The 26,924-nt window shown below is 42.8% G+C and overlaps 1 protein-coding gene and 1 long non-coding RNA gene across 6 annotated transcripts in view; one reads left to right on the top strand and one right to left on the bottom strand.

Annotated features, from left to right (window-relative positions):
• Nucleotides 1–2,491: 2,491 nt before the first annotated feature.
• SEC24D (SEC24 homolog D, COPII coat complex component) overlaps nt 2,492–26,924 on the bottom strand; it is a 115,479-nt gene continuing 91,046 nt past the window's right edge. For 2 of the 4 annotated variants that reach the window (XM_055588044.1, XM_055588045.1), the window contains exons 14-23: nt 21,800–21,916; nt 20,909–21,079; nt 19,503–19,599; nt 19,232–19,377; nt 18,124–18,262; nt 17,242–17,360; nt 11,995–12,174; nt 9,952–10,143; nt 7,727–7,816; nt 2,492–3,323 (exon numbers count right to left, since the gene is read on the bottom strand). In XM_055588044.1, coding sequence (XP_055444019.1) covers nt 3,183–3,323; nt 7,727–7,816; nt 9,952–10,143; nt 11,995–12,174; nt 17,242–17,360; nt 18,124–18,262; nt 19,232–19,377; nt 19,503–19,599; nt 20,909–21,079; nt 21,800–21,916 — 1,392 coding nt within the window. In that variant the 3' untranslated portion in view covers nt 2,492–3,182. Of the gene's footprint in view, nt 3,324–5,590; nt 6,496–7,726; nt 7,817–9,951; nt 10,144–11,994; nt 12,175–17,241; nt 17,361–18,123; nt 18,263–19,231; nt 19,378–19,502; nt 19,600–20,908; nt 21,080–21,799; nt 21,917–26,924 lie in introns of those variants that run through there. The other 2 variants (XM_055588042.1, XM_055588043.1) reach the window with 2 other exon arrangements.
• Nucleotides 4,524–6,418, top strand: LOC129657666 (uncharacterized). Of its 2 annotated transcripts, none has more exons than XR_008716960.1 (3): nt 4,524–4,614; nt 5,455–5,589; nt 6,278–6,418. It is a non-coding gene; the product is annotated as an uncharacterized LOC129657666 (long non-coding RNA). The 2 variants fall into 2 exon arrangements; XR_008716959.1 differs by lacking the exon at nt 4,524–4,614 and adding an exon at nt 4,924–5,019.

Consider the following 26,924-nt stretch of genomic DNA (forward strand, 5'->3'; position numbering starts at 1 on the left):
CTTATTAAAACTATTCCAAATTGATCTGAAACATTATGCAATTGGCTGACTTGTGGGAAGATTTCAATCCTGTTATATTTGTTATTTTTCTCAATTTCATGATATCTACAAATTTTAAAGCATACCATGTTAGGCTTCTTGTTATTCAGTTGCTAAGTCGTGACCAAATCTTTGTGACTCCATGTACTGCAGCACGCCAGGCTTCCCTGTCCTTCACTGTCTCCCAGAGTTTGCTCAAGCACATGACCAGAGTCAATAATGGTATCCAACCATCTCATCTTCTGCCGCCCCCTTCTCCTCCTGCCCTCCATCTTTCCCATCATCAGGGTCTCTTCCATTGAGTCTACTCTGCATTAGGTGGACAAAGTATTGAAGCTTCAGCTTCAGCATCCATCCTTCCAGTGAATATTCAGGGTTGATTTCCTTAGGATTGATTGGTTTGATCTCTTTGCAGTCCAGGGGACTGTCTAGAGGCTTCTCCAACACCACAGTTCGAAAGCATCAGTTCTTCGGTGCTCAGCTTTCTTTCTGGTCTGGCTCTCACATCCATACATGACTACTGGAAAAGCCATGGCTTTGACTTATATGAACCTTTCTCGGCAAAATGATGTCTCTGTTTTTTTAATACACTTGTCTACTTTTGTCACAGCTTTCTTTCCAAGGAACAAGTGTCTTTTAATTTCATGGCTGCAGTCAGACGGCCTACAGTTAATTTTGGAGCCCAAGAAAATAAAGCCTGTTACTGTTTCCATTTTCCCCCCCATCTATCTGCTATGAAGTGATGGGACTGTATGCCATGATCTTAGTGTTTTGAAAGTTGAGTTTTAAGCCAGATTTTTCACTCTCCTCTTTCACCTTCATCAAAAGGATCTTTAGTTTCTCTTTGCTTTCTGCCATTAGGATGGTATCATCTGCATATCTCAGCTTGTTGATACTTCTCTTGGCAGTCTTGATTCCAGCTTGTGATTCATCCAGCCTGGCATTTCACATGATGTACAAACTCCAGGAAATGGTGAAGGACAGGGAGGCCAGGTGTGCTGCAGTCCATGGGGTCACAAAGAGTCAGACATGACTGGGTGACTGAACAACAACTCTGTATAGAAGTTAAATAAACAGGGTGACAGTATACAGCCTTGACATACTCTTTTCCCAATTTTGAACCAGTCTGTTGTTCCATGTCCAGTTCTAACTTTTGCTTCTTGACCTTCATACAGGTTTCTCAGGAGATAAGTAAGGTGGTCTGGTGTTGCCATCTCTTTTAAGAATTTTCTACAGTTCATTGTGATCCACAGAGTCAAAGGCTTTCGTGTAATGAAGGAAGCAGAAATCAATGTTTTTCTGGAACTCCCTTGCTTTCTCCGTGATCCAACAAATGTTGGCATCTTGATCTCTGGTTCCCCTGCTTCTTTGAAACCAAGCTTGTATTATATACATCTGGGAGTTCTTGGTTCACATGCTGCTGAGGGATTTTGAGCATAACTTCACTAGCATGTGAAATGAGTACAACTCTGTGGTATGTTGAGCATTCTTTGGCACTGCCTTTCTTTGGGATCGGAATGAAAACTGACCTTTTCCAGTCCTGTGGCCACTGCTGAGTTTTCCAAATTTGCTGACATATTGAGTGCAGCACTTGAACAACATCATCTCCTAGGATTTTAAATAGCTCAACTGGAATGCCATCACCTCCACTAGCTTTGTTCATACTAATGACTCCTAAGGCCCACTTGACTTCACACTCTCGGATGTCTGAGATGTAATCACAGATGAAATCCTTAGCCATTTCAAGCTTGTTTCTTCATCTGTGAATGGGGCTGATTATGCTTACTGTGAGGAATGAAGGTGGAGATGTTCACAGAGCAGCCAGTGCAGTTCTTGGAACATTGTATGTATTCAGTGTACTTTAGGTCTTATTAATTACTCACATCACTGACATCAGAGTTCAGCAGGAGTGAGAAAGACAGATACCTGTGTCACATCACTCAAAGCTACTCTCCTAGGTTTATGTATATTCATTAATAATGGTCCTGTTTTTATTTATTTTGCTCACCAAGACTCATTGGAGAACTTATAATTGCCTTTCTTGAGTACACTGTCTGACATTATTTATTTACCTAATTCTTCCCAACTCACCCCCAAAACTTATTTTTTTAGTGATCCATCCATCCAACTTTTTCCAAGACACTTTAACTACCACTCTTATTTCTTTTCAGTTCAGTTCAGTTCAGTTGCTCAGTCGTGTCTGACTCTTTGCGACCCCATGAATCGCCGGGCCTCCCTGTCCATCACCAACTCCCGGAGTTCACTCAGACTCACATCCATCGAGTCAGTGATGCCATCCAGCCATCTCATCCTCTGTTTTCCCCTTTTCCTCCTGCCCCCAATCCCTCCCAGCATCAGTCTTTTCCAATGAGTCAACTCTTCGCATGAGGTAGCCAAAGTACTGGAGTTTCTTTTAAAACCTCAAAATACCTAATGAATTCTACCTGGTAGGTAAGAGCATATGAAGTGATTTATTGATACTGGTTAAGATCCATTATATACAGGTAGAAACCATCAAAATTGTACAGGGAACGATGAAGAATATTGACAAAGACAGTTTTACAGACAAAATAACAACTGGAAAATAGTCTTAACATACACAACATGTAATTATGAAAAAAACGTAGAACACAAATTGTTCCACAAAATAGATTCCAAGGTTATTTAAAAGTCTGCTATGCAAACCTTAAGTTGAAAAATGTTCAATGGGGTTATATTGTTTTAAAAAAATTAAGTATAATGTAAAAATTAAGTTTTTTTTATCCCTTACTGTAAATGGGAGAGGAACTGAGACAACTTTTTACCCCAAATCTATACATTTTGAAAAATAATTTATATGTCTAGCACAAAGAAAGAAAACTGAGAATGTTTACAATTCTGTAAACTATGCCTTTCATGAAATGCAAACTGCATCATTTTTTTAAATTGTGCAATCAGAAATAGACTGTTCCCTTTACGGTACAATTGTACCTCAGTTGGCTTTATACCTGAGCACCAAAGCTGAAGTTCTAAAATGCCGTCTTGGAAAGCTATTCTGAAAATGAGCAAGAAATCAAAACTAGACTGTTACTATCCAGAGAATTAGGCACCAAGAAGGAGAGTGTCTCCTTAGAAAGGCAGTATTAACAACAGAGAAGATTCTGTTAATTAAGCAGCTGACAGATCTCCTTGTGAACACAACAAAGGAAATCCACGTAGGATGATCCTCCATAAAGTCCTTTGTCTTCTACCAGGAACTGTCGGAAAACCATTTCTGGCTGTTCTCGCTGCTTGACTATCGTCAGCTAGGAAGAAAACAACAAGGCAGCTAGTTATAAACATTTCCTGAATGTGGCTCAATTCTGCATGCTTCAGTTCCACCAGAATTACATGTCTGTTGTTTATGAGGCCTTGGAGGAGGATAGGAAAGTGCCTGTTACCCAGAGTGGAGAGAGGCATTGAGTACAAAGCCACAAAAATCAAGACATGTAAGTGGCAACAATGAAACACAAGCAGAATGCTGGAAATGGCTTCACAATGGCAGTGACTCGCGGAACCTTAAAGGACAGGGTAGGATTTCCTTAAGAATGTAGATTTCCTTAAGGATGTGGGAGTATGGTGTTAGCATTCTACTGGGGAACCACATGCCAAATACACAGTCCTGGATGGCAGGTAAATTAGCACACACTTCTAGAAGTCCATGGGAGGTGATGTGTTTCGGTTTTTGTAGGAAATGTGATTCAATGAAGCTGATGAAGAACAACTGGCTATGGTGCATAGCATTCACTAGGGGGATGAGGGAAACTAGACAGGGGGCAGCTGGAAGCATCTAAGGTGGGAGACAGTCAAGACCTGAATGAGGCAGTGTAGCTGCAAAGGAGACAGATGGAAAAGATAATGTTCTTAAACTACTGAAATTAATCTTAAAATATTCAAAATAATTTTATACTGATTACATGTGGAAATGGTAATATTTTGGATAAGTTAAAACCTTATCAAAATTGTTTTTCATTTTAATTGTGGCTGCTACAAAGTATAGAATTAATGTGCAGCTTACATTACTGGACAGTACTGCTCTAGAGGGAGAGACCCATGGGGAGGAAGCCCAGAAAAAGGTAGTTTGTCATGAATTCTCTCAGCTCTTCTGCTGACCCACTTACTCACTTGTATTTCAAGAAGTTAAAGCAAATAATCAGAAAGGTCAGAATTTGATATCTGTTGAGCTGTGTGTGTGGTTAGTGGAGACAGATGTGCAAAACACTGTCTCCATCTACCACCTGTATAATTAAGAAGAACCAGGGCATCATCTCTCACTTCCTTTTGCCTGGTGAAACCACCCAAAGTGCCTGCAGCTACCAGCTTCACACCCGCTACGCCGAGGAAGGCACATTCCGTATCGGCTGGGTGCAGCTACTGTTTCGGGCTGGCTAATTCCACATGGATAACAGACACACGTGACGTCTTGGCTGGTCCGTGCCAGGCCCTGGGAGCTGACACTGCAACAGCAGTGTGCAGAGTCATATTCCATCTGATGAGGGGAAAGAAACTAGCCCCTCCCATGGGAACATCGCCAAGGAGTTGAAAGTGTGCATCCTGGTGAGCCTGAAACCAAGGCAATTTTCTCAAAAAGAGAAATTTACACAAGTAAATTGTCTTCTCCACCTTTCCCCAGGTGCCGCTAGGACTCTACCGTTGTCTGCTATGGGCAACACCAATGTGGGTCTGGCCTCAGTGAGACAGCTCAGGCTGAGACTGGGCAGAATAAAAACACCATGGAGGGAAGGATTTGAGGCCCTAATTTCCTTAGAATTTAATTTTTCTATGGAAATTAATGGAAGTTCATATTGCTCATCTGGGGGTACTGCCATTCATTTATTTAGTTTTTGGTTTACATGTAGTGGTCACTGTAAAACCTTCTCTGATGTGTGCATCTGGCCATAATCTGAAGTAGGAAATAGAAGAGGGGATGAATTTCAACCTTGGAAGAAACTCATCTTTAAGGTAAAGGAATTAATGTCCTGCTCTGGCATTTGAGTCTCTACAAAGCTGGATCACCCAGCACTTGGTGGAAAGTCTCAGGGAACTGCATTTATAGAAGTGGTGGATATGGCGTCTTGACACGCTGGTAGTTTTCTCATGGATACACCACCCACGTCAGAGGAGAAAGTATATTGGGAGGGACTGGGAATCTGTGTGTTATTCCCCTCAGTGTTTCCACAGGGAGGGACACAGCTCTGTGGGGTGGGGTGGGGAGGGGAGAGAACTATAAAATGGTCACTGCTGGTCTCCCCCGCAGGTTCCTGTGTGCCCTCTCCGTGGAAGGATTGGTTAATCCAACTGGTCTAAATGGGATATTCTCTGGGCCATGTTACCAGTGCTTACAGAATTACTGTACTTCAAAATGCATTTTCTTCTTTCACATTGCCTGTTTCACAGGGCACAGATAAATGGCGGCAGTGATCAGGATGGCCCAGAAGGAGTATGCTGAATGAGAGAGCGCCATGGGTATAACTTAGGAGAACGCAACTCGTCCTAAGGGGCAGATGAATGAAGAGAAGCCAAAGGAAAAAGGTCAGTGAGAAAGAATCAGGAGTATGATGTCTTGAAAGCGGACAGAAGAGAAACATTGAGGAAAGTAGTAGTACTCAATCCTGTAAAGGGGTTGAGAATAACATGTCTTTAGCAGTTTGGCAGTTCAGGGAAAACTGGAGCTGGGAAGAAGGAAATTACAAGCAGTTATTAACATTGCAGGAAGCATGGTGGTAAAATGCCTGCTATGTTTCTAGTGTTCAGTACAAAGTTTGTGGGATAAAAAGGAAAAGGGAGCAGCATCTTGGAGAAGCAGCAGCTTCAAAGAAGGAAGATGTGACAACAGCTTGTAAACTGGAAAGGAGCCAGTGGGGAGGGAGTATTCTAGGAAACACAAGAGGAAGGAGAGATATTTTGGAGCCTGGAGAACCATGAGCAGGGCAGGACTAGAATTTCAGTAAAGCATTTGATTTAGGTAATCTGGGAATACACTGTGATAGAAATCTTTTTTTTTTAATTCTCCCACAAATGTAAGACTGTGCCGACAGTGAGCTCTAAGAGGGCTGATTCTCTGAAAAACTAACTAGCATAATCGAGAAGGTAGCAATGCCTTCTCGTTTGATTTTGCTATCCTTGACCCTTTTCTCCTCCTAGTCAATCTGGACTCTTTCAAAGATATAAAGACTCTTTAAGTGTGTTTCCATTTCCTTTGTATGATCCATTTTCAAAGGCTGGAGAAGAAGATGTAAAACCAAGTGCATGGACTGAACAGCCAGGCCGGGCCCGTGTCTGTTGTGACCTAGCTGTGCGCCCTGACCAGGTGAGCGCACTCCTTTTCACGTCTGCTAAGCAGCAACGGCAGCTGAGAGCCTGCGGGGGACCAGGCATCTCCTGGATTCCTTCAGCTCTCACATTTCTGGATTTTAGATTTTCAAATTCTTTGAAACCCTGAAAATGTCAAGGATTTTTTCAAACAGAGATACATTTGCAAGTAGCACATAAAAAAAATCATTTAAGCTAAAATTAGTATTAATATTATATAACTTCTTATATTTTATTTACTTATCATATTTGGCGACTACCTTAGATATTTTAATAACCAAAGCTGACATGACCTTGATAAGCAGATCAGGGAGCAGAGGAGAGGAAAGGGCTTTCTTTTTTCCTGGAAGAAGGGGTTACTGAGCACAGGGGTGATCACCACGTTTAGTCTGGCTCCTTCTCTGCAATTTGGGGCCAGCTGTGGAGATGCAGCCACTAGGACAAGGGTGGATCGTCCTCGCTGTGCATGCTGAACACTAGTTCTGGTCAATCTGTGTGGCATACGACCCTAAGGTTTCATCACATGTCTCCAGGGTGTTCAGAGTGTTGTGTGAAGAACATGTTTAGTTTGAGCCTTCTCTGCCATCTCTAGGTCCTGCCCTAAAACTGAACCCAAGTAGTGATGTAAAAACAGTTCTGGAAAGGTTTTGTTTACCCAGATGTCCTAGAGATTATAAAGCTCTTTATTCAACTTTCCAAAAGTTCTACTAAAGTTGACGTTTGCGTGCACGAGTATCTATCATGGTAAAGAACATTGATATAAACTGACATAATATTTATGTTTCGGGGGAACAATAGCCCCACAATGCCCTGGTTCTTGTAGAGGCCTGCCTGCAGCTGAGTGTCCTGCACAGGAGGTTGTACAGTAATAGACCACTGTCATCTGTACATTCCAGGCAATTCTACTATTGAGCTTCAAAAGGAAGACAGGGGTGAGTACTTGGCACTTAGCAACAAGGCATAATTTTCCTAACAGACATTTTAAATTCTTTTACTCACACTCAAAAAAAGCTTGGAAGGACTAGGATAACAAAATTTTTCAGAGATAATAAATCAAAAGCTGTAAAAGTCAAATTTAACAAATGCTTTTATACTTCTATAATTTTAAGCATTGAAGGAAAAGTCATTTCAAAGACTTAATAATATCAATTGTTTCTAAGTTAATACTTAGTAAGATAATCCATAGTTAATGCATGGTGATAGTTATTTTTGTATGTGTATGGTTGACAGGTAGGTAGGTGTACTCAGAGATTGTGAGTTTTTTATCAGAAATCATGTTATAAAAATATAGGACATGCATTTTAAAGTCTGTAAGGAAATCAAAACACTTGAAGAAAGAAGAAAATCTCATTTTTACCTTCATTGAATATGGCCGCTTTTGTTGGATAATACCCATTATCATTCTGAGTGTTTGTGAGTATGGATTTCCCAACTCAGGCAATAATGTCTAAATTTAAGGAAAATAAAGTTTAAGTTTCAGTACAACTTATAACATTTAGATAGAAGCAGAATGAGATTATTAGAATGTAAAGTTAAAAAACATCCTTCCACGCTGTTGGCTTAATTCATCTACCTAAAAACCAAAAATGTGAAATAAAAATGCATTAAAAATGATTCATACATATCAGCATAATTTGACACAAACAGTATATGATTGTTGCAAAGAATGTCAACTCACCATGATATTAATTCCTTTGCAAGATGGATATTTCAAGGCTGTGTTATGAGAGAAGGATATACCTCATTCCTTCAGTGGATCAGTGGCAGGATCCTAAGGCATTAACCCCAAGTGGAAAATGCCATCCAAATACCACTATCCCAACATTCAGACAAACCACCAAATGCTGACTTCTCAGAGGGAATGTGGCCTCAAATTTCCCTGAAATCTGGGTAATGGTATATAAAAGATAGCACCCACTGCATGCGGCCCCCGGAGGACATGAGAGATCTGGACTTAGATTTCTTTCATTAAGACAGTAAATGTTAATGCTTACTTCTAAGCAAGGAGATACCAAGAGCTAAGACAACATCTGTGAGTTAGTCACTGGAAAAGTGAACTGTCCATTTTACCAAAAAGTCACACATCCCAGGAAAAAATCATAGCCAATATTTTTCACAGGAGTTGTTTAAAAAAAAAAAAAAAGGGCAAGAAATTCATTATTTATATTCACATTCCACACCCTCTATGTATTCTCTTGACATTTAAGACTATTTTTTAATTTTATTTAAAAAACAAACATAAAATAAGTATACTTTACGTATATGTCTCAAAGTGCCAACTGCCTCTAAAAAGAAAGCAATATTTGTTTTTTTGTCTTACTTTTTGAAGAAGGTTGAGAAGAAATATGGAGACATAAGCACAAACCTAGCAATCTGTTGCTTTGTGGTGGACAGACTTTGGCTACTCCATATCTATATTCAACAAATATGCATTAACATTTATATGTGAAATTTAAATTTAATGTGAAATTTAATATTTAATATATGACATAAAAGGAGGCTTCCTTAAATTTTATATAAACATTCTTCATGCTCATAGTTCTTTGCCCACTGAACTTTAATTTTTAAGAAATTGCATTTCTAATCATTCTTAATTTCAACCACATGCAAACATCTTACTATTTCTAAATCTTCATCTTAAAATGAGCCTCTTAATGGATACCTTTAACTTCTTTAAAAAAATATTTTTACATTCATAATAGATATGCAGCTCTTTAAACTGACCACGTTATCTATTTAACCTGAAATTTTAATCCAGACTTCTCCTCCAGATGCTATGTGTCTACCTTCATACCAGAAATTAAAGCCTTAAGCCATCTGCCAAAACATGAGTGAGGACTCAGGGAACAAATTCTCTGCTGCATTCTGCATCTGAATTCATAGGGAATCCAGTCAAGCAGAGGAAGACAACCATCACAGCAGTGGGGCTCACACGATGGTTTGCAAATAAGGTATGCAGTCAGTGATTCTCAGAGTATGCTAGGAAAACCAGAAATTATAGTTTAAGAAGAACATCATTTGTGTTCATTCCACATCAAATCTAAAATCTCTTTTGAAATAAATGAAACAGAAGGGTGTATAACTGTTTTTGTGGGGTGGTCATATCTGTAGCTAAACGTGTACGACAGCTTCCAAATCCTTGTGAATATGTAGTTCAGCACCAGGGACGAGCCCAGAGCCTAAGACCAAACTCACTTCCCACCTCTGCCACTTACTACTGAAAGAACTTGTCTCTACGCCTCTCTGGAGATGTCTAGAAAATGTTGATACTAGTATCTATCTCACCAATTTGTTACAAGAATTAAATGAAATACTGTGTTTAAAGTATTTGGAGCACAGTGACTAACAAATAGGAAATGCTCTGGTAGTGTCAGCAGTCTCTATTAAAGTCATGTAATTTGGTTGTCGGATAATACTTTATACAAACAACTTTATGCTAGCTAAATTGTTATTCATTAAAACATGAAATTCTCTTATATAGAACTACAGACCTTATTGTTTTCTCTATAATACATGGTTGCATATGAACAAAAAGCATTTAAGAATTTATTACTGCAAAGCAAAGAAAAAAAATATACCTACCATATCTGTGTTGACATGTGCAAGAGATGGCACGTTAAAGATTCCTTGAATCAGTTCTGGTGGGCTGCTTACTCCCAACCATAAGAACATGTTTAGACCATTGGCCAAGAGGAAGATTCCTTCTTCTGAAAGACGGGTCTCAGAGCAGCGAATAGCAGCAGGTAACGTGGTGCTCTTGACATCCAAGGTGTGCTGCGAGGCAGAGGCGAGAGTCAGAAGGCCCTCCTGCTTCCTCCTTCCTCTCCTACCTTTTCCCCCTCCTCCCTCCCAGCTCACTTCAATGAGTCCTTGCTCTGCGCCAGGCATTCTAGTCATTAGACAGTTATCCCCACCTTGTATAGCTAACCATGTTTTGGAGGGAAGAAAGGACAGCAGATAACCTAAGTATATAGAAATTTAGAAGGTGTTAAGTGCTGTGAAGCAGGGCAGTGGGATAGAGCACACTGGTGGTGTTAGTTTTAAACAGGGGAGTCAGAGGTTTGCTAAGAAGGTAACATCTGAGCCGGGGGCCGTGGGCATTCCAGATGGGGGGCATCGGGTGTAGAGGGCCTGAGGCGCAGGACTGTCTCAGACGTTCAGGGGTCAGAGAGGAGCCCAGTGTGGCTGGAGTACAGAGAGAGAGAAATAAGATGAGTCAGACAGAAAGCAGGGCGGGGCCCAGGCGGGAAGCAGGTCGGCTTCTCCTGAAGTGGGAAATCCTGAGGTGTTCTGAGGGGCGGAGGGCCATGAACCGACAGTTATTTTAACAGCGTTACTCTAACTTCTGTGCCAAAAAGTGACAGGTGCCAGCAATCAGGCTTGTTAGAAGAGGCGACTCTGCTGGGAGTCTGGGTGGTGACAGTGGGCGTGGAAAGAGTGCTGACGGATGAGATGTGGTGGGTGAGGAAGAAGAGAGCCAAAGGGTGAGCGTGGGCCTTTGGTCCTGAGGAACCGGAAGGAGAGAGGGTGACAGACGCAGGGGGGTAAGACTGCAGGAGAGGAGGCCCACCGCGCTCGGGGGCGATGCCCGTCACAGCTCACGGAGACGGGCCCCAGATGCTCCAGCCAGCGCTGCGGAGCTCAGGGCGGTGCCGGCTGCGGACTGGAGCTGGAGCCTCGGCACAGACTGTGGCTGCTGGCCTAACGCAGGTCAGACCCCCGCAAGGCTGTGTGCGCAGACAGCAGAAGGGTCCCGGGGCCTGAGCCCTGGGGGCCCGCAGGGAAAGCAGAGTAAACCAGCAAAGCCAGCCGCAGGAGAGGCCGGGGAAGCGGGAGAGCAACCCGGGAAGCAGGTGAAGAGGGCGCTCTACAGGGAGAGACTGTCAGATGCCGAGCTCACAGCAGAGGACTGCGAGCTGCCCACGGGGTTTATTGACAGGTTGGGCACCGCGACTTCGGTCGGTCTTAGTGAGACGTCATGTCCGTGTTCCCCAGGGTCCTAGCTTCTCTGGCGGAGTCCAGTTTTATCCGAAAATCAATTATTTAAACGTACGTTAACTCTTCCTAATTGCACTACTACTGAGAGCCTGGGCGTGAGTTTTGATCCAGGAGTCAGAAACCACCCCTCGCTGTCCCAGCTCTGACCCCTCAGCTATAACCTGCTAGGTCTCGCGGGGAAGGAGCCTAGGCACGTCAGGGCTGTCTTCAGTAAAGAAGCAGAGTACATCACCAGGTAAATTCCCTGAGGGCGCCTGCACAAGGCTCATCAGAGCCATTCTGATTAAACGTGGTGACTCTCAATTAATACACTGTCTAAAAACAAACATATCTGTGTTTATCAACGTCCATACAGATATAGCAGTTGCCTTTCATGCCATAGTAGATTTCTTCAACTGAAGCTGGGCTTCCTGACTGTTCAGCCTGCCTAATCCGTCAAAGAGGACCTGTCTGGGCATGAGGGCAGAGACGCAGTCACCCGACAGCTCCGTGAGCTGGAGCGCCCCGCCCCGAGCCCGTCTCAGGCCTGCGAGGCACGTGACACCGAAGTTTCTGGTTAAGAACAAACGATGATTCTCTCCCAGACGTCTCTAGGAAATGCGCCACCACAGCACGCTTCCTACTTACTATGGGCAGAAGCTGTGGGTAAAAGAAGAGCTGCGAGTCGGCCACGCCCATGGTCATGACCAGCTGCCTCTGGTAGGCCCGCTCGTCTGTGGAGATCTCGGGTCTGCCGAGCAGCACGCAGTTCTTCAACAGGCAGTTCATGTACACCGGCAGGACTTTCATGGAATCCGGCAAAATCAGCTGGAAGAGAGAGACACTGGTTTCAGATGCTTGTGCTCTTTGCTGAGAATCAAGGCCCACTGCGCTTTACCTGTAAAAGAGAAACAAGATTTGCTCTCTGAGGTTGCAGAGAGGATGAAACGATAACCCAAGTGCAGCACCTAGAGCAGGGAAAGCAGCACAGGGCAGGTATTCAGAGAGCGGCAGGTGGCTATCATGCTCTCCAGGGCCCTGGAAGCTTGGCACAGCGTTCCTCAGTACAGCTCACCGCGGGGCATGCCTCTTACCAGCTGTATGCCTCGCGAAAACTCCTTATCCTCTCGTTTCCTCCATTTTCTCTTCTAAAATAATAGCACCTCTACTTCACGATCCTGGGGTGGTTAGGAGGATTAAATTGTTTCTGATTTGTGCAGTACTTATAGTAATGCCCAGCACACAGTGTCATACACACGTTTATTAAATGAAATGAAATGTATAAGTTATTTCCTAATCTCTATTACCAGCTTCTTTCTACCTCTTGAGTTCAAGAACAGCATTTCCAGCTACCCCTGCGATCTCTCTTCCTCTGTGCTCTTCCTGCAGCTTAAACTCACAGTCACAGACTCATCAGACACTGAAGGAGGACTGTGTCACAGGTTCTATCAACGCCTCAAGGCCTCTGCAGAGGAATAAGCCACAGTCCACATGCAGATGCCTAATGTGCACTGGGGATGATATGCATACAGACAGATAAACCATAATAAGGGAAATTCAAATTACAATGCCGTTCAATATATACATAGAAATTAAAACAGGAAATGTTTTGTGAATTTATTAGGTATGTCACTAAATGATAAAAGGAAAAAATCAAACTCCTACAATTCTACAAACATGTTTTTCCTCTTATGTTTCCTGTTTTAGATACTAGAGCTACTAGATGAAACCTGATTTCATTTTTTCTTTACCTTCAATTAGAACACAAATTCTCTCCATTCCTTTATAATCCACCTTTATAACCTTTAAAATCCACCTGTACCTTCTTCCTCTCCACCCTCTCTTTGGCTTATGTGAGCTCATTCTGACTTCATTCTAACTGCCTCCAAGTACATACCATAATGCTCCAAATAGTAACACAATTCTAGAAACATGAGTAAAAAAATTACAAATAATTTGCCTGTGTGTTTAACCTTACCAACACAGTTTTACAAATATGGCTAAGAATCAAGACAGACTGTCATTTCTTCCATTTATAGTAGGTCAATGAACAAAATATCCAAAAGAAAAGCATATACAGTAGATAATCTGCAAATATAAATATCTGGTCTATAAATTCATGATTTTTTTTTAGCTTTCTATTTTAATGATGAAAAAAATATTCCCTTAACAGAATACACGCTGAAAAGAAAATTTCCCTTAGGGCTCTGTTATTAATAGTATTTATTCCTCAAATCCCTTTATCATCGCTTCTCATGATCTTCTAAGTAAGGAATATGTAAGACAGAACTTTCTAACTGGTTAAGGAAAATATATTTTAGAAAAATTCTACTTTGCAGTTTGTTTTTCCTCTCAATTTTTATCTCCTTTCAAAAAAACCAAAGACAGATAAACGCATGTTTCCTCATATGAGGAAATGCTCTTAGAATTTCTTCTCTAGCATAAATTTTTTTTTAATTGAGAAATAATGTTTAACATTATATTAGTTTCAGGTATATAACATAATAATTGATACTTGTATATATTGTGAAATGATCACAATTCTAGTTAACATCATCACCATACAAAGTTACAGAGTTTCCCTGTGATGAGAACTTTTTAATATTTACTCTTGGCAACTTTCAAACATGCATTAACTGGAGCAGCTATGCTGTACATCATATCTCCATTACTTCCTTATTTTATAACTGGAAGTTTGTACCTTTTGAGCCCCTTCACCCATTTTGCCCACCCTCCACATCTCCCGGCAGTCACCAGTCTCTTCTCAGTATCTGAGCTAGGTTTTTGTCTTTTAGATTCCCCATACAAGTGAGACCATATGGTATTTATCTTTCTTTGACTTACTTCACTTATTTAGCATAAAGTATTTTTATTTGACAGCATTTGGTACTGGAATATGTTTTCAGCCAAAGAAAATTAGGATTAAAAAAAAAAAAATTACGATCCAAGGATACAGGACACAAACCATGGTCACTGGAGCCAAGTGGCCCCAGGGCTATTTCTGGGCTAATTACCAGTTAGGCATCTTACCTGTTATGGATTAAAAATGTTCTTAGATCCCCATAGAGAAGCATGTATGTACAGTTTTTAAATATTATCTTGCAATTCACTGGCTGTTTCTCATTAATCAGGTCATATTAAGACAGTTTAGAAATTTGTTGCCCTAAATACCACAAAGAGTTGAGCTTGGCCAATGATGACTCTTTCAGGACTAAAAAGTCTGATTAGAGGAGACTACAGAGGGCAGGAGGAACAGAACCAAGAATAAAAGTAAGAAGGAAATTTTGTGATGAAGAAAATTGAGTTAGAGTGAAAGAAAACAGTCAATGTTTTTGAGGTAGGGAAGGAAATGTGGTAATGGATCAGTACTTAAAACCTTTCCTTGCCTCCCTGATCTTCTCCATAAATAGTGAAATTACTCTCGGGAAGAAAAGGTGTGAGTGAGGAGGGAGTGCAAATTCATATGAGTCCAGTTTGAATTTGGAGAATTCTCTGCTTTGGGTTTTGAAGTAACAGATGTGGTAATGGAAAAAAAAAAAAAAAAGGGGGGCAAAAAAAAACTACTACTTTCCAGTTAAGGTGATGCGACTTACCTCCTGAAGTCAGTGTACTCCCATATGATGTAATATATTTAAGTTTGGGACAGTGAGTTGTTATATTTAATAAAAAAGGAAGCTACATTGCTTATGTAAGGTTAAAAGCTTGTTTTAATGTTGTTTTAAATTATATGTCTTAACCCAGCATCTATCCTATGACTTGCAGAATGGGTGCCTCCTTAAATTTTGTGCCTTAAGCTCCTCTTTTGCATCAACCTTGTGCTGGCCCTGGCAATTCAGTAAAAGCCTATCTCCTGAGGTTCAGTACATATAATGAAAGTACACAGCTCCTTAACAGTCTTGCTTGGACTAAGGAAACTTTGGGCTCTGTAGTATTGAATAAAACAGAATTCCTTTACAAATTTCCCCATGGAAATAATTTCTTGCAAGTGAACTATGGAAAGACCACCAAATTTGAAGTTATATTCTCTGAGAAAAACCTCGTCTAGCCATTCTGTTAAATAATGGTGTATTTTTAATATATCATTATTACTAACAGTATTATCATCTCTACATTTTCCCTACTCCCTGATGGGTATAGCTGAAATGTGCTAATGGAGAAAGAAAAATCTCCAGAAGAACAGGAATAATCTTTATCTACTTTTTTCAGAAACAGACTGGCATCAGAATGCCGTCACTCCAGAAATAAACTGTGCAAACAGATGATCTAGTAGTAAAGGCAAAGCTTATAACTTTAAACCAGAAGGAACCGACCAGTTTTATTTCTTCCCTTAAGCAGGCAACAGATTTGTTTTTAATGTAAGGTTTTTTGAATCCAATTGTTGTAGCAAATAAACTTCCTTAGAGCTCACTGGCTGTACCTGTTCTTCTTCAGCAAGTCCTCCTGACGTATGAGACACTCCAGACACAGAGCAATGTTGCCAGAGCTCCGAAACAGTGAGACTGGAGGCTGCAGTGGTCCTCGCTGGCCTGCACCCAGGAGCTCCTGGGAGGCTCTGTGTAGGATGCTCCGAAACGGGACTGACGCTGAGTTTACTGAAGAGGCAAACCCTCTGACTAACAGATCTAAGAGTTGCCTCTGTGATTATCAACAGGAGATGAAAGAATGGATGGCTACTTTAATCCTTCTGGACAGCAAAGGAATTTCTGTAAAAAGTCCAAACTAATAATAGTCTTTTAATTTCCTGCATTACCCAGATTATGAATTTGGCCCCCAGATGTATCTCTACTATTGTTGCTGCTGAAGGGTTGCTTTAGGTGGGGTTTCAGGTGTCACTGTGGACAAGAATTAACCAGAAAGTCTCCCACCTGTTGCTGTCTTCTTTGATTCTGGGTTCAGATGTTCAATACACAGCTATGAAAAATGGCATCTAGCTATGATGGGAAAGATTATAAAGAAGAGAACCGATGCAAAAATAAGTGTGGGCCTGAGGTTCTGCCTATTTTTTTTTTTTTTGTCTTTTATTTTCATGAGTCAGATTTATTTAAAAGGTCTTCTAAAATTTCAAGTTATTAGCCAGTTTTTTCCAAAACTCTTCATATCTATTATTAATTTTTTGTTTTTTGGCTGTGAGCATGGGGGTCTTAGTTCCCCAACCAGGGATCAAACCTATGCCCCCTGCAGTGAAAGCATGGAATCCTAACCACTGGACTGCCAAGGAATCCCCTAGTATTAACTATTAAATACAGAGAATTTCAGAATTTATAAATTTTATGTTTATAAAATATAGATAAATCATTTCTGCCATTAGCTCGTGTCAACTTTGATTGTTAATATATCCAAAAAGTATTTAAGCTTCCCCATTTCACAATGTAATATTCATCATCTACATGCAAAAGAAAACCTGATTTATACTGACATTTCTTACATATAATATTTTTTTGTTTTACGTAATATAGTGGCTGTCAGCACAATATGCACACACATTTTGAGGTTTCTGCATGTTGTAAGGCCACTAAGTTTTTTTCATGTTGGCTGTAAAAATACCATGGGCTTCCCTGGTAGCTCAGCTGGTAAAGAATCCACCTGCAATGCAGGAGAGACCTGGGTTCGATTCCTGGGTTGACAGCATCCCCTGGAAAAGGGAACGGCTGCCCACTCCGGTATTTTCGCCTGGGGAATCCAATGGACAGAGGAGCCTGGCGGGCTACAGCCCATGGGGCTGCAGAGCCTGACATACCTGAGCGACTTTCACACATAAAAATACCATGGTCCCCCAGTGGCACCCCAAGTGTTCTCGGCTGCAGTTCACCAGGCAGCATCTCAGTGCCCAGACAACAGCAGCCTCGGCAGCAGAGCGCGGCGTGAGCAGGTCCCTGAAGACAGCGGGTGACTTACCTGGCTGGCTGCAGAGGGACTAGCACAGTTCTTCCGGTAACAGGCCAACATGTGGGCAGTCTGGTTAACCAGAATTTCCCGAATGACCTTCAAGGGTTGGTGTAGAACGGCTTTAAAAGCTGTTTGCACAAAACAATTAAGAGGGCATAAAAGGTTTAGCTCAGAAATGGATCCCTCCAAATATAATCAAAGAACAAATTGCTATTATCTTCAGACCGCTCAGCCAGGAATAACAGCATTTTAAAATGTTAAAGTCATTGGGTAAGGCTCTCCTCTTGACTAAGTATGATGGTTTAGCCAGTGGAAAACAACAGCCTACCTATAACAAAAGGTGGGAAATCTGTCCAGATTCGTCCTCAGAAGATTAGACACAGGACTCTACTCAGAGAAAAGCAAGACCAGTTCACCATCTCTGATGTTCTGAACTCCTATGGGCTGGACTGCTCTTCCAAAGCTCAGTGTAGAATTTCAGCTGGGGTTTGGGGCAAGGAGGGGAGGAGCAGCCAGGAAACTCCACCTCGGGCCCCTACCACTTCCTAATTATCTCGGTAAGGCTAATCCAGTTCAGTCTCATGTGAGGGACCCTATTCTTCCATTATCTGGATGTGCCACAGGGCACACTCACACACCATCATGAGTCTCAGGATCACCTTCCTCAATTTCAACTCTGTTGCCCTGGGAAGGACTCAGTGTTCTCCTTATTTGTCTAGACTTAGAAATGCTGACTCTTATTCTTTACCTTCTGCTTTTATAAATTCCGAGTTTACCCACCAGAAGGCTACACAATCCCAAGACCTGTTAGCTACTAACTCGGTTTAACCCACAAGGCTGCCTGAACCACTAGGCAAGGTACTCTGCACCCCAGGATTGGCAGAGAGTTACCTGACTTGGCGAAAAAGTTGATGAGGGCGTCTGTCTCGCAACTCTTATACAGATCGGCCAACTGGGAGCTGCAGTTCAAGCCCAGGTTGTGAATCCGAAGTCGTCTCTGACCGCTGACGGTTGTGTAGAGCACGGCACACTGCAGAGGCAACGTGTTTGCTGGTTAGCGTGTCCACCCAAGCTAGCCTGGTCTTACTTACATGCACAGGACAGTGTGCACAGCTCCAAGACCTCTAAACCCCCCAACAGGCTTTTCCTATTACTGCTAAAGACTAAACAGCACATAAGGGAGGAATGATGGCCAGCGATACACTGGGTGTCCATGCAGCATTTCGCTGGTTTAAACTTAGGTTTTAATGGGGCTGTTCACATGCAAATACCTGCTTGCATTTCCACAACAAGGCTACACTTCCTAGCTTAGATTTTATTGCCAGGGATTCAGGTCCAGAAATAATACCTTCACATTATCATAGTCCTACTCCAGGCTCACTTCACCCAAAAAGAAACAGCTAGCTCTGGTGACAGGTTTTATACTAATGATAAACGTATACATTTTGGTAATGCGAACAAGTAACCATTTCCCCATTTCTGTGATTTTAAAGTACACATGAGTTACTAGAGTTCTTCCTCAATTTGATGTCTACCTCTCCCTTCTTTGAGAGTGATACTGTTGTCTGAAAACTGACCATTAGAATTTCTCCTGTTTTATGTCAAAGTCTCCATGGCTTCTAGTTAATCCTACTTGCTACAAAGCCATGTCCTGTGGACACCTGCTTCTGATATGATGACCCGCCTCAGCACGGTGTCCGGCACATGGCAGGGGTGCAGCAAACCCAGGAGGCTGGGGACTGATGCCTGTCATCTGACCTCAAGTCTGCGGGGTCTCATGCAAAGGCTCCATAGACATCATTAGTTAAGAGAAACTGCACAGGAACCAGGGTGTGCAGAATAAACCACAGAGCACTCCAATCTAGTGGCTTCCACCTTCAGAGAAACGGAGCTGGACTTCCTTATGGACAGACTGACACAGCTGATGGTCTTGGGAGTCTCCCCAATGATCACTGTCAGTAACAAATGAAGCAAAAGACAGGAGTCCGTTCTGAGTCACCTGAATCAAGGCTCCAGTGTCCTCACTGAGCTTGTCATCATGCTTGAACTCCACAGTCACGGCCTTGTCACAGTCGATGGCTGCCATCTCTACGTCGGTGGTGTTGTTCATATAAATGCCGCCAAAGAAGTCAGTGGCTCTGAAACCTGAGGAAAAACAGAAATTTTGTTTCTCCTTATTTTACTGTCCTTTTCTTTGTTGGCCTGTTGTTAGTTTCAAGAGGAAGCAATTATACATCAGAGACCTGAAAAACAGTATAAATGAAAAGTACCTGTGCTGGTACGAACCCGCATAATAGCATCAAATCCTATTTTCTTCTCAATATCATTTCTGAGGTCATTCAAAAACTGTTGGCTGTCCAAGTGCATCTAAAAAATAAAGGACGATCATGTCCACCAGGTGGCAGTAAAATACTGAAAACAATTCTTTCTTAAAAAAAAAATTCTGATTAAAACCTAGTTTATCCAGAAATCTTAAGGTTCTGAAAGCCCTTTCAATGTTATTTCATTTGTAATCTTTGATCTTATCCAATCCCTTAGCTAGTTTACAATGTAAGTATGTAGCTATGCAATTAAAAATAACTGCATTCATCAAAATAAAGATGATGAACATCTGTCACATTTGTTGGGGGATCACTCGTTCCCACTCCATGTTTCCATGTGGAGGTATACACATCAGAGGCGCCTCCTCACCCCTTCTCAGGTGAGGGCAGGTGACGTCTGAGTTTGGGACAAGGAGCCGGAGGGCAGAGCTCAGCCTCTTCTGCAGCCTCTGGGTGGGACGGTGGGGGCGGGCAGCCTGCAGGAGGCACGCATTGCCTGGCCCTCAATATTGGAGCTCGCAAGGGTCAGGGTCCACGGGAGACGCTTCTGTCTGCGCCCACCCTGTGCCTGGTGGTGTTTGTCTCACCACCAGAGATAGACACCACCAGATAGACACCATGGAGGGGAAAGGCGTAGCAAGCAAGTCCCACAGACCTGGGTCCCTTCCAGTGCTGACATTCTGATCACCTCTTGACTCAGTTCAGGCTTGGAAGAGGGGGTATAATGAACTGACCCCTTCAAACCATAACAATTTAAAACAAAGCATGGTCACTTTAAAAAACAATCTTAAATATATGGAATATAAAGTTTTATACAACATATAAACATTTAATAGAAAATATTATTTCCCTCCAACAAGGAAGCTTACATTGATATTCAAACCTGAGGCTGAATTGAGCTCAGTCTGTTGCCATAACTTAGGAAGCAGGAAAGCAATTTTTTTTTCTGTAATTTTTTTAAAAATTTCTTTTTGATTGAAGGATAATTGCTTTACAGTATTGTGTTGGTTTCTACCGCACAGCAACCTGAATCAGCCGTAAGTATGCTTACATCCCCTCCATCCTAAGCCTGCATCCCACCCCGTCTAGGTCGTCGCAGAGCCCCGGGCTGAGCTCCCTGGCCGCACCTCAGGTCCCCGCTGGCTAGTGTTTGACACACGGTCGCGTGTGTATGCCAGTGCTACGCTCCCATTTCGTCCCGCCCTCTCCTTCCCAGGAAAGCTATTCTTAACCACCGGTCCATCCTTTTCCATCGGCTCCAGAGTTCACACTTGTCGGTTGCCCACAAGGGGGCGCAGCTCTCTTAAGTTCCGAGAGGCAGGAGGAAACCCGGGGAACAGACAGCGGGCATTTACCTGGAAGCTGTTGTATTTGTAGAGTGTCCCCCCCGTGAGCTGAGGCACGAGCCCCAGGGAGGCCACGTCCACGTACTGACTGGGGAAGAGGAAGAGGGTCACGCAGCAGCCGTGAGCCACGCAGTCTTTGGCCAGAGAGTCGTAGACGTTGGTCTGAGGCTGGAAAAGTATCTGAAGAAAAGGACGCACAGAGGGGGAATGAAACCCACGGAACGTTTCTGTTGTTAGTTTCTACTGCGTTCTCCCGGCCGAGGAAGCAAACCGTGGTGTTCCCCAGGGTAGCGGCTGTGCGTCGAGCGCCTCGTGTGCCAGGCTTGTGCCACGTGAAGTGCACGCATGTGCGTGGTGTCATCTGACCCCCTGATGACTCCAGGGACGCTGACGCCGCTGCCCTCCCTGTACAAGCCGAGATGAGGCAACTTGTCTGGGGTCGCATGGCCTCGGCTGGACACCTGCCTCACGGCTCACCCTGCCCCCTGACTGGGTCCCAGGGCAACACCTCAGAGGGTTTGAGCAAAGCGTATTCTGAGCCCCAGGCACCTCAGGACTGCCGTCCTAGGGGGCTGTCCATCACTTTAACCCTCTACCTGACCTTTCTGCATTTTCTCCCATTTCTCCCATCCCCGTAACAGTCTTACCAACCAGTGTCTTACATGGGTTATACATGAAGAAGCTTGAGATTTTATCTTAATGTAGGTCAGATATCACTTTCCCTAGGAATATACCGTTTCCTAAATTATTTATAATTCACAATCTTCCTTACAATGTACAGTACCCTGGATTTATACATTTAACTTTGCCCCCTTTCCTACACAAATCACACATGCCCTCTCTCTCTATTCTCTTGTAAGAACTGACATGACATTTCAAAGGGCAGCTGTTTACAAATACCTTTTCTTTGTCTGTATTAATCATTTTTTTGTCATCTCTGTTTTTGAGTTTCCCTGGTGCTTCTGCAGTTGGCAAAGAGGAATGGAAGATGAACAGCTTCCCAGGACAGTCTGCTGCCTTTGAAAAATGAGAAAAAAAAAGACTTCAGTGGGAAAGTTTTATTGTAAGGGACTCAGAAAAATAAAATATAAGTCCTTTCTATGAGTCGAGCACTGTATACATCTCATTAATCCTCACAATAACCTTGTTTGTGCCTTATATAGACTGGGAAACGGCTCAGGGAGGCTGAGAGATCTGCTTCAAGTCAAACAACCTGTAAATGAAAGAGACTATAAATATGTACGTATCAGCTGCACTGTGGGGCTTGCAGAACCCACAGCCAGGACAGAAGCCAGGCCCCAAGCACTGACAGCACGGAGTACCAACCCCTGGACCACCGGGAATCCCCAAAGAGCCAACACTTAAATGTAGGTCTCTGTACCATGATGTTTTAAACAGCTGTTAAAATGATGTGTCCAACTAAAAATACTTTCTCCTTTAGGTAACACAAGTCTTTCAGAACTAGGTGAATCCCAAAAGTAGAAGTTTCGATTCCCAGGATCCTGATGGAATAGGAGCTCTTCTTTGAAACTGTCAGTAAACACAGATGACACCCGCAGTGCTACCCGAGGAGGAAGGCGCAAGGATGCAGTGGTGCTGCGGCAACATGAGACAGAGGAACCAGCTTTCAGGCAAGAGGACAGAAGGAAAAAAATGTGGGATCACGATGACCCTGTCGACCTGTAGTCCTTGGGAAGTAACAGAGCCCAGGTGGACGCCATGAACATCGACTCAGCACTGAGATTTAAAATCTTATTTAAGGAGCTGAAGCAGAAGTAGCCTATGAGCAAAGCTTACTGAAAGTAGTTAACGCGGGATACTGCCCCCATGCAGTCCTGCCTCTCTCCAAGTCGCCTGGGCACATCACTGCCTCGAAACGAAGACAGCTGTTCTGATCACAGAGGTGGCTTTTCTCCCTGTGATGCCTGAAGGCTTTCCATTACAGGATAAAGTCCACATCCCTTTATCTGGGCGGGAAGGCCAGGAAACAGTGGGATGTGTTGCATCAACATTTGCTGTGTGCAGCTCTGCCCAGACCTTCACACACATTTCTTATTTCACGCTGACAACCTGGGGAAGAAGGTAGGGCTACATGTTAAGGTCAGGAGAACTGAGGCCCATCCAGTCTGGCCCAGGTCACACAGCATGGAAAAAGAGTTTCAAGGCCCTTTGGAGCTGAGTCTGAATCTGTTTTCCAGTCTAATCTTCTTGCCCTGACCATCCCCTACACTGGAAGTTCTAACCCTTCCTGCTTTCCTGGAGTACACCATTATGCTTTACACACCTCTTTCTCTTTGCACTGTCCCCTCTGGCTGGAATACATCTCTCCCTTTCCGTGACCTGGAGCGGTGTGTGCAAAGATGGGGTTCAGGGGCACAAGCTGGTGTGCCCAGGTCAGCTGCAAAATGTGTTGGGAAGTTATTGCTAATAATAAGGTATGTGGGTTTGTGACTAACTTCCTCAAAAAGCAAATGAAGAGAACTCAAGGTTAGCCCGGTCCTAATGCGTCTCACCACGTGATATTCTGATGTGCTGTGTGGACTGGGTCCCAGCAGGAGGGTCCCCGCTGACGGAGGGGAGGTAACCCAAGCCCCGCCTCATCTTTGCTGTGGGACTCAGTATGAGCAGCAGTTTTACTGTTGCCCGAGACTTCTCTTGGAAATTACTGACAGACACAACATGAATGAGGAGGAGGGAAGGCGTCCTTCTTGTGAAGAGTGACGAGCATGGACAGTGGCCCTCCATGTGCAGACACAGCACAGGAGACGCAAGCTGTCAACACTCCGGCTGAGAGACACACGCTAGTTCCAATAACTGAATCCTAGTAACATTTCCAGTGATACTGATAACAACACATTCAAGGTTTTGAAATTCCATGACTAAATTTTTTTTCATTTTTGCCACTTTTACAAAAGTATTTTTTTGTCTTAATTCAAGTAGCATAAAAGGTATAAAACCTTTCTTAAAAGTCTATCTTTTCCTTGACTTTTCTTGCCTTACCTGCCCAATTTCCCTAAGGAATTTATTATCAAAAATTCTTCTATCCATCTAGATCTTTGCTACCCATGGAAGGATTGTAATTTTATACCACAGGAGTTAAGATCAAGAGTATAGTTCCTATCTGCATGGGTTTAGAATCCCAGCCATTCTATTAGCTAAATGACACTGGGCAAAATATTTAACTTCTCTATGCCTCAATGGGGCTTCCCTTGTGGCTCAGCTATTAAAGAATCCGCCTGCAGTGCAGGAGACCTGGGTTCGATCCCTGGGTTGGGAAGATCCTCTGGAGAAGGGAAAGGTTACCCACTTCAGTATTCTGGCCTGGAGAGTTGCATGGACTGCATAGACCATGGGGTTGCAAAGAGCTGGACACGAATGAGCGACTTTCTCTTTCACTTTCATGCTTCAATTACCTAATTATATGACATAGGAATCATCGTAACTATTATACAAAAATACTGAGAGAATTCAATGATCCAGGACATGGTGTTAATCATAATTACACATACATGATTGCCTAGTTAATATTACCCATTGAGTAAAATTCTGAAGGAAAAAAGATAAAGTATAATATTAGAGAAAAAAATTAAGAAGCCATATTTATCTTTTTTCTTTATATATATAATGGCTACTAATTTCAGACTTATAATTGCATTAATCCTTTAAAAAATCTTTGATAGGTAGCAATAAAAGAAAGAGCTCCTATGGCTTCATATGCTTTATGTCCCCACAAAATGTTATGTTTCTGCCAGAATCTGGTTGTGCTCACATGAGGGTATCATACAGGATTAGACGAGTGACACGTCATTCTCGTTATGATGGAGACAGGTTGAGGAGGGCTGACCTGGAGAACCCACTGTTCAAAACTCAGCTCCAGCGTCCTTTCTTCCGAGAGAGGTTTTCATCGCCTCGGCAGGGCTGCCTGCCTCTTCCTCTCTGCCCCCACTCTGCTTTGTAGGTGAGGCTTTTCTGGAATTCATGACACCTCATGTATTCCGCCGTCGTCCAGGATCTCTGGTCCAGCAGAAGGCAGGCCTGCGGCCCTCCTCGCATGTGTCTTCCCTGGCACAGCGCCCTCCCTGCGCCCACCTCAGGTCTGGCCCCTCACCCCACAGGTGCCCCATGCTTCCTGTGGAGGGCAGCTGGTGACACAGCATCTGGAAACCGAACTGAAGCGCTTATGAAGACGACTGAGGTGATCCCCGCGTCCAACCATGTATTTGAAGCATAACCGCCACTGAAGCGCTTATGAAGACGACTGAGAGGTGATCCCCACATCTAACCATGTATTTGAAGCATAACCGCCAAAGGCCAGTTCCCTCCAACTTTTTGGCTAACTCTGTTTATCTCGTTTTATGGGAAAGTGAAAGCTAACTCAGAAATCTGTTCTGAGGCCAACTTGAAAGACATTGCCAGCAATTCACATACGGTTGGGTTATGAGTGTCAGATTTTAAAATAGGTGCAGATTTTGAAAGATTATATATAAAAAAAAAGACATTAGGAGTGCAAGGGGCAGTCGCCATGGAAGCGTGTACAACAGAAAACAGAACTGGAGTGTGTGTGAGAACGTTCCAACAAGCCCCTTTGTATCTCTGTGACAAATCTGTGCGTGTTTTATGTCCATTTTTGTCTTCCGTCTTTGCTTCAAAAAGTTTATTACAACTAATTATATATAGCTTTGACTTGGCATCTATCCGATTGAAGGTAAAGCTATAATTCAAGCGGGGGAGTCTGGTTCTACAGTGTCTCCACTTGGACACAAGTAACAGGCGGTGCACGGTGCTGTCCTCTCAGCTTCTCCTCCGATCCAGGCGGATGAGATTCCGGGCTCTGGCCTCCTGGGCAGGATACGCTGAGCTGTTCACTGACCTGCCGCAGACCTGGACGCTCTAGAGGTACTCATTGCTCTCCTCCCCCACAGCCTTTTTTTGGGGAATATTAGCAATAAACATCATGTCTTGTATTACAGAGTTACAGCTCTTCTACACACTGTGAGCAACTTAGAAACAGGGACAGTAGTCCTAACACTGTCTCATAAAACACAGGCATCTAGTCCATCTTTGTTGACTGAAAGAACAAGCGAATGAATGATGTAGTCTCTTCAATATTTAGATACTACCCTGCAGGTTCTCAAAACTGTTAGCCTTCAGCCTGATAATGACTTCAAGCAAGAATTTTAGTATCCTTGTATATGTACATACAAATTTAAAGTGAAGTTGCTCAGTCGTGTCCAACTCTTAAACACAAATTTAAGTCTGACTGATTTTTAGCCACATAGGCCCTGAAAGATGATGAGATAATATGACTGTCAGAGGCAGCTGAACTATCATACACACATCAGACATTTACACATTTTTACACAAACACACAACACATTTATCCTATTTTTTCTTCATCCAAACCTGATAAAGTTGCTTGAGGCAGAAAGTATAACCCACAGACAAGCTCCAACTGTACTACAGTAGCTTCTGCTCTTATACAACAAATTATAATCACCTGGAATCTTCCTGGGAGATGCAGAAGAAACATTTTTCATTAATTTGTTATTTATAGCAATAATCTACTTGTAAAAAAACTTTTGAGGAAACAGACAATTAAAGGCACATCATAATAGAATTACTAAGGCACATGTAGAAATCAGTAGAAAGGTCAGGGAAACTAGAACATCCACCCTAAGTAGTAGTAGTATTTTTTATTGTAGTTAAGGCTAAAACTATGAATCAGAATGCTTATCACAACTGACTCTAGGAAACCAGCTAGTGAACCTTTTCTACACGTTAGAGACTGAATAATGTCTCCATTTCTCTACACAAGAAAGAAACCTTCTTCATTGTGTTCTTTCTTAATTTAACCATTAGTTTAAAGCATAGAAGACCTTTTCTGGTATCTCAGTGGTAAAGAATCTGCCTGTTAATATAGGAGACACGGGTTTGATTCCTGGTCCGGGAATATCTTCACATGCTGCGGAGCAACTAAGCCTGTGTTCCACGGCTACTGAGCCTGTGCCCTGGAGCCCATGTGCCA

This window comes from Bubalus kerabau, chromosome 7 (genome assembly GCF_029407905.1).
Source record: "Bubalus kerabau isolate K-KA32 ecotype Philippines breed swamp buffalo chromosome 7, PCC_UOA_SB_1v2, whole genome shotgun sequence".
Lineage (NCBI taxonomy): Eukaryota > Metazoa > Chordata > Mammalia > Artiodactyla > Bovidae > Bubalus > Bubalus kerabau.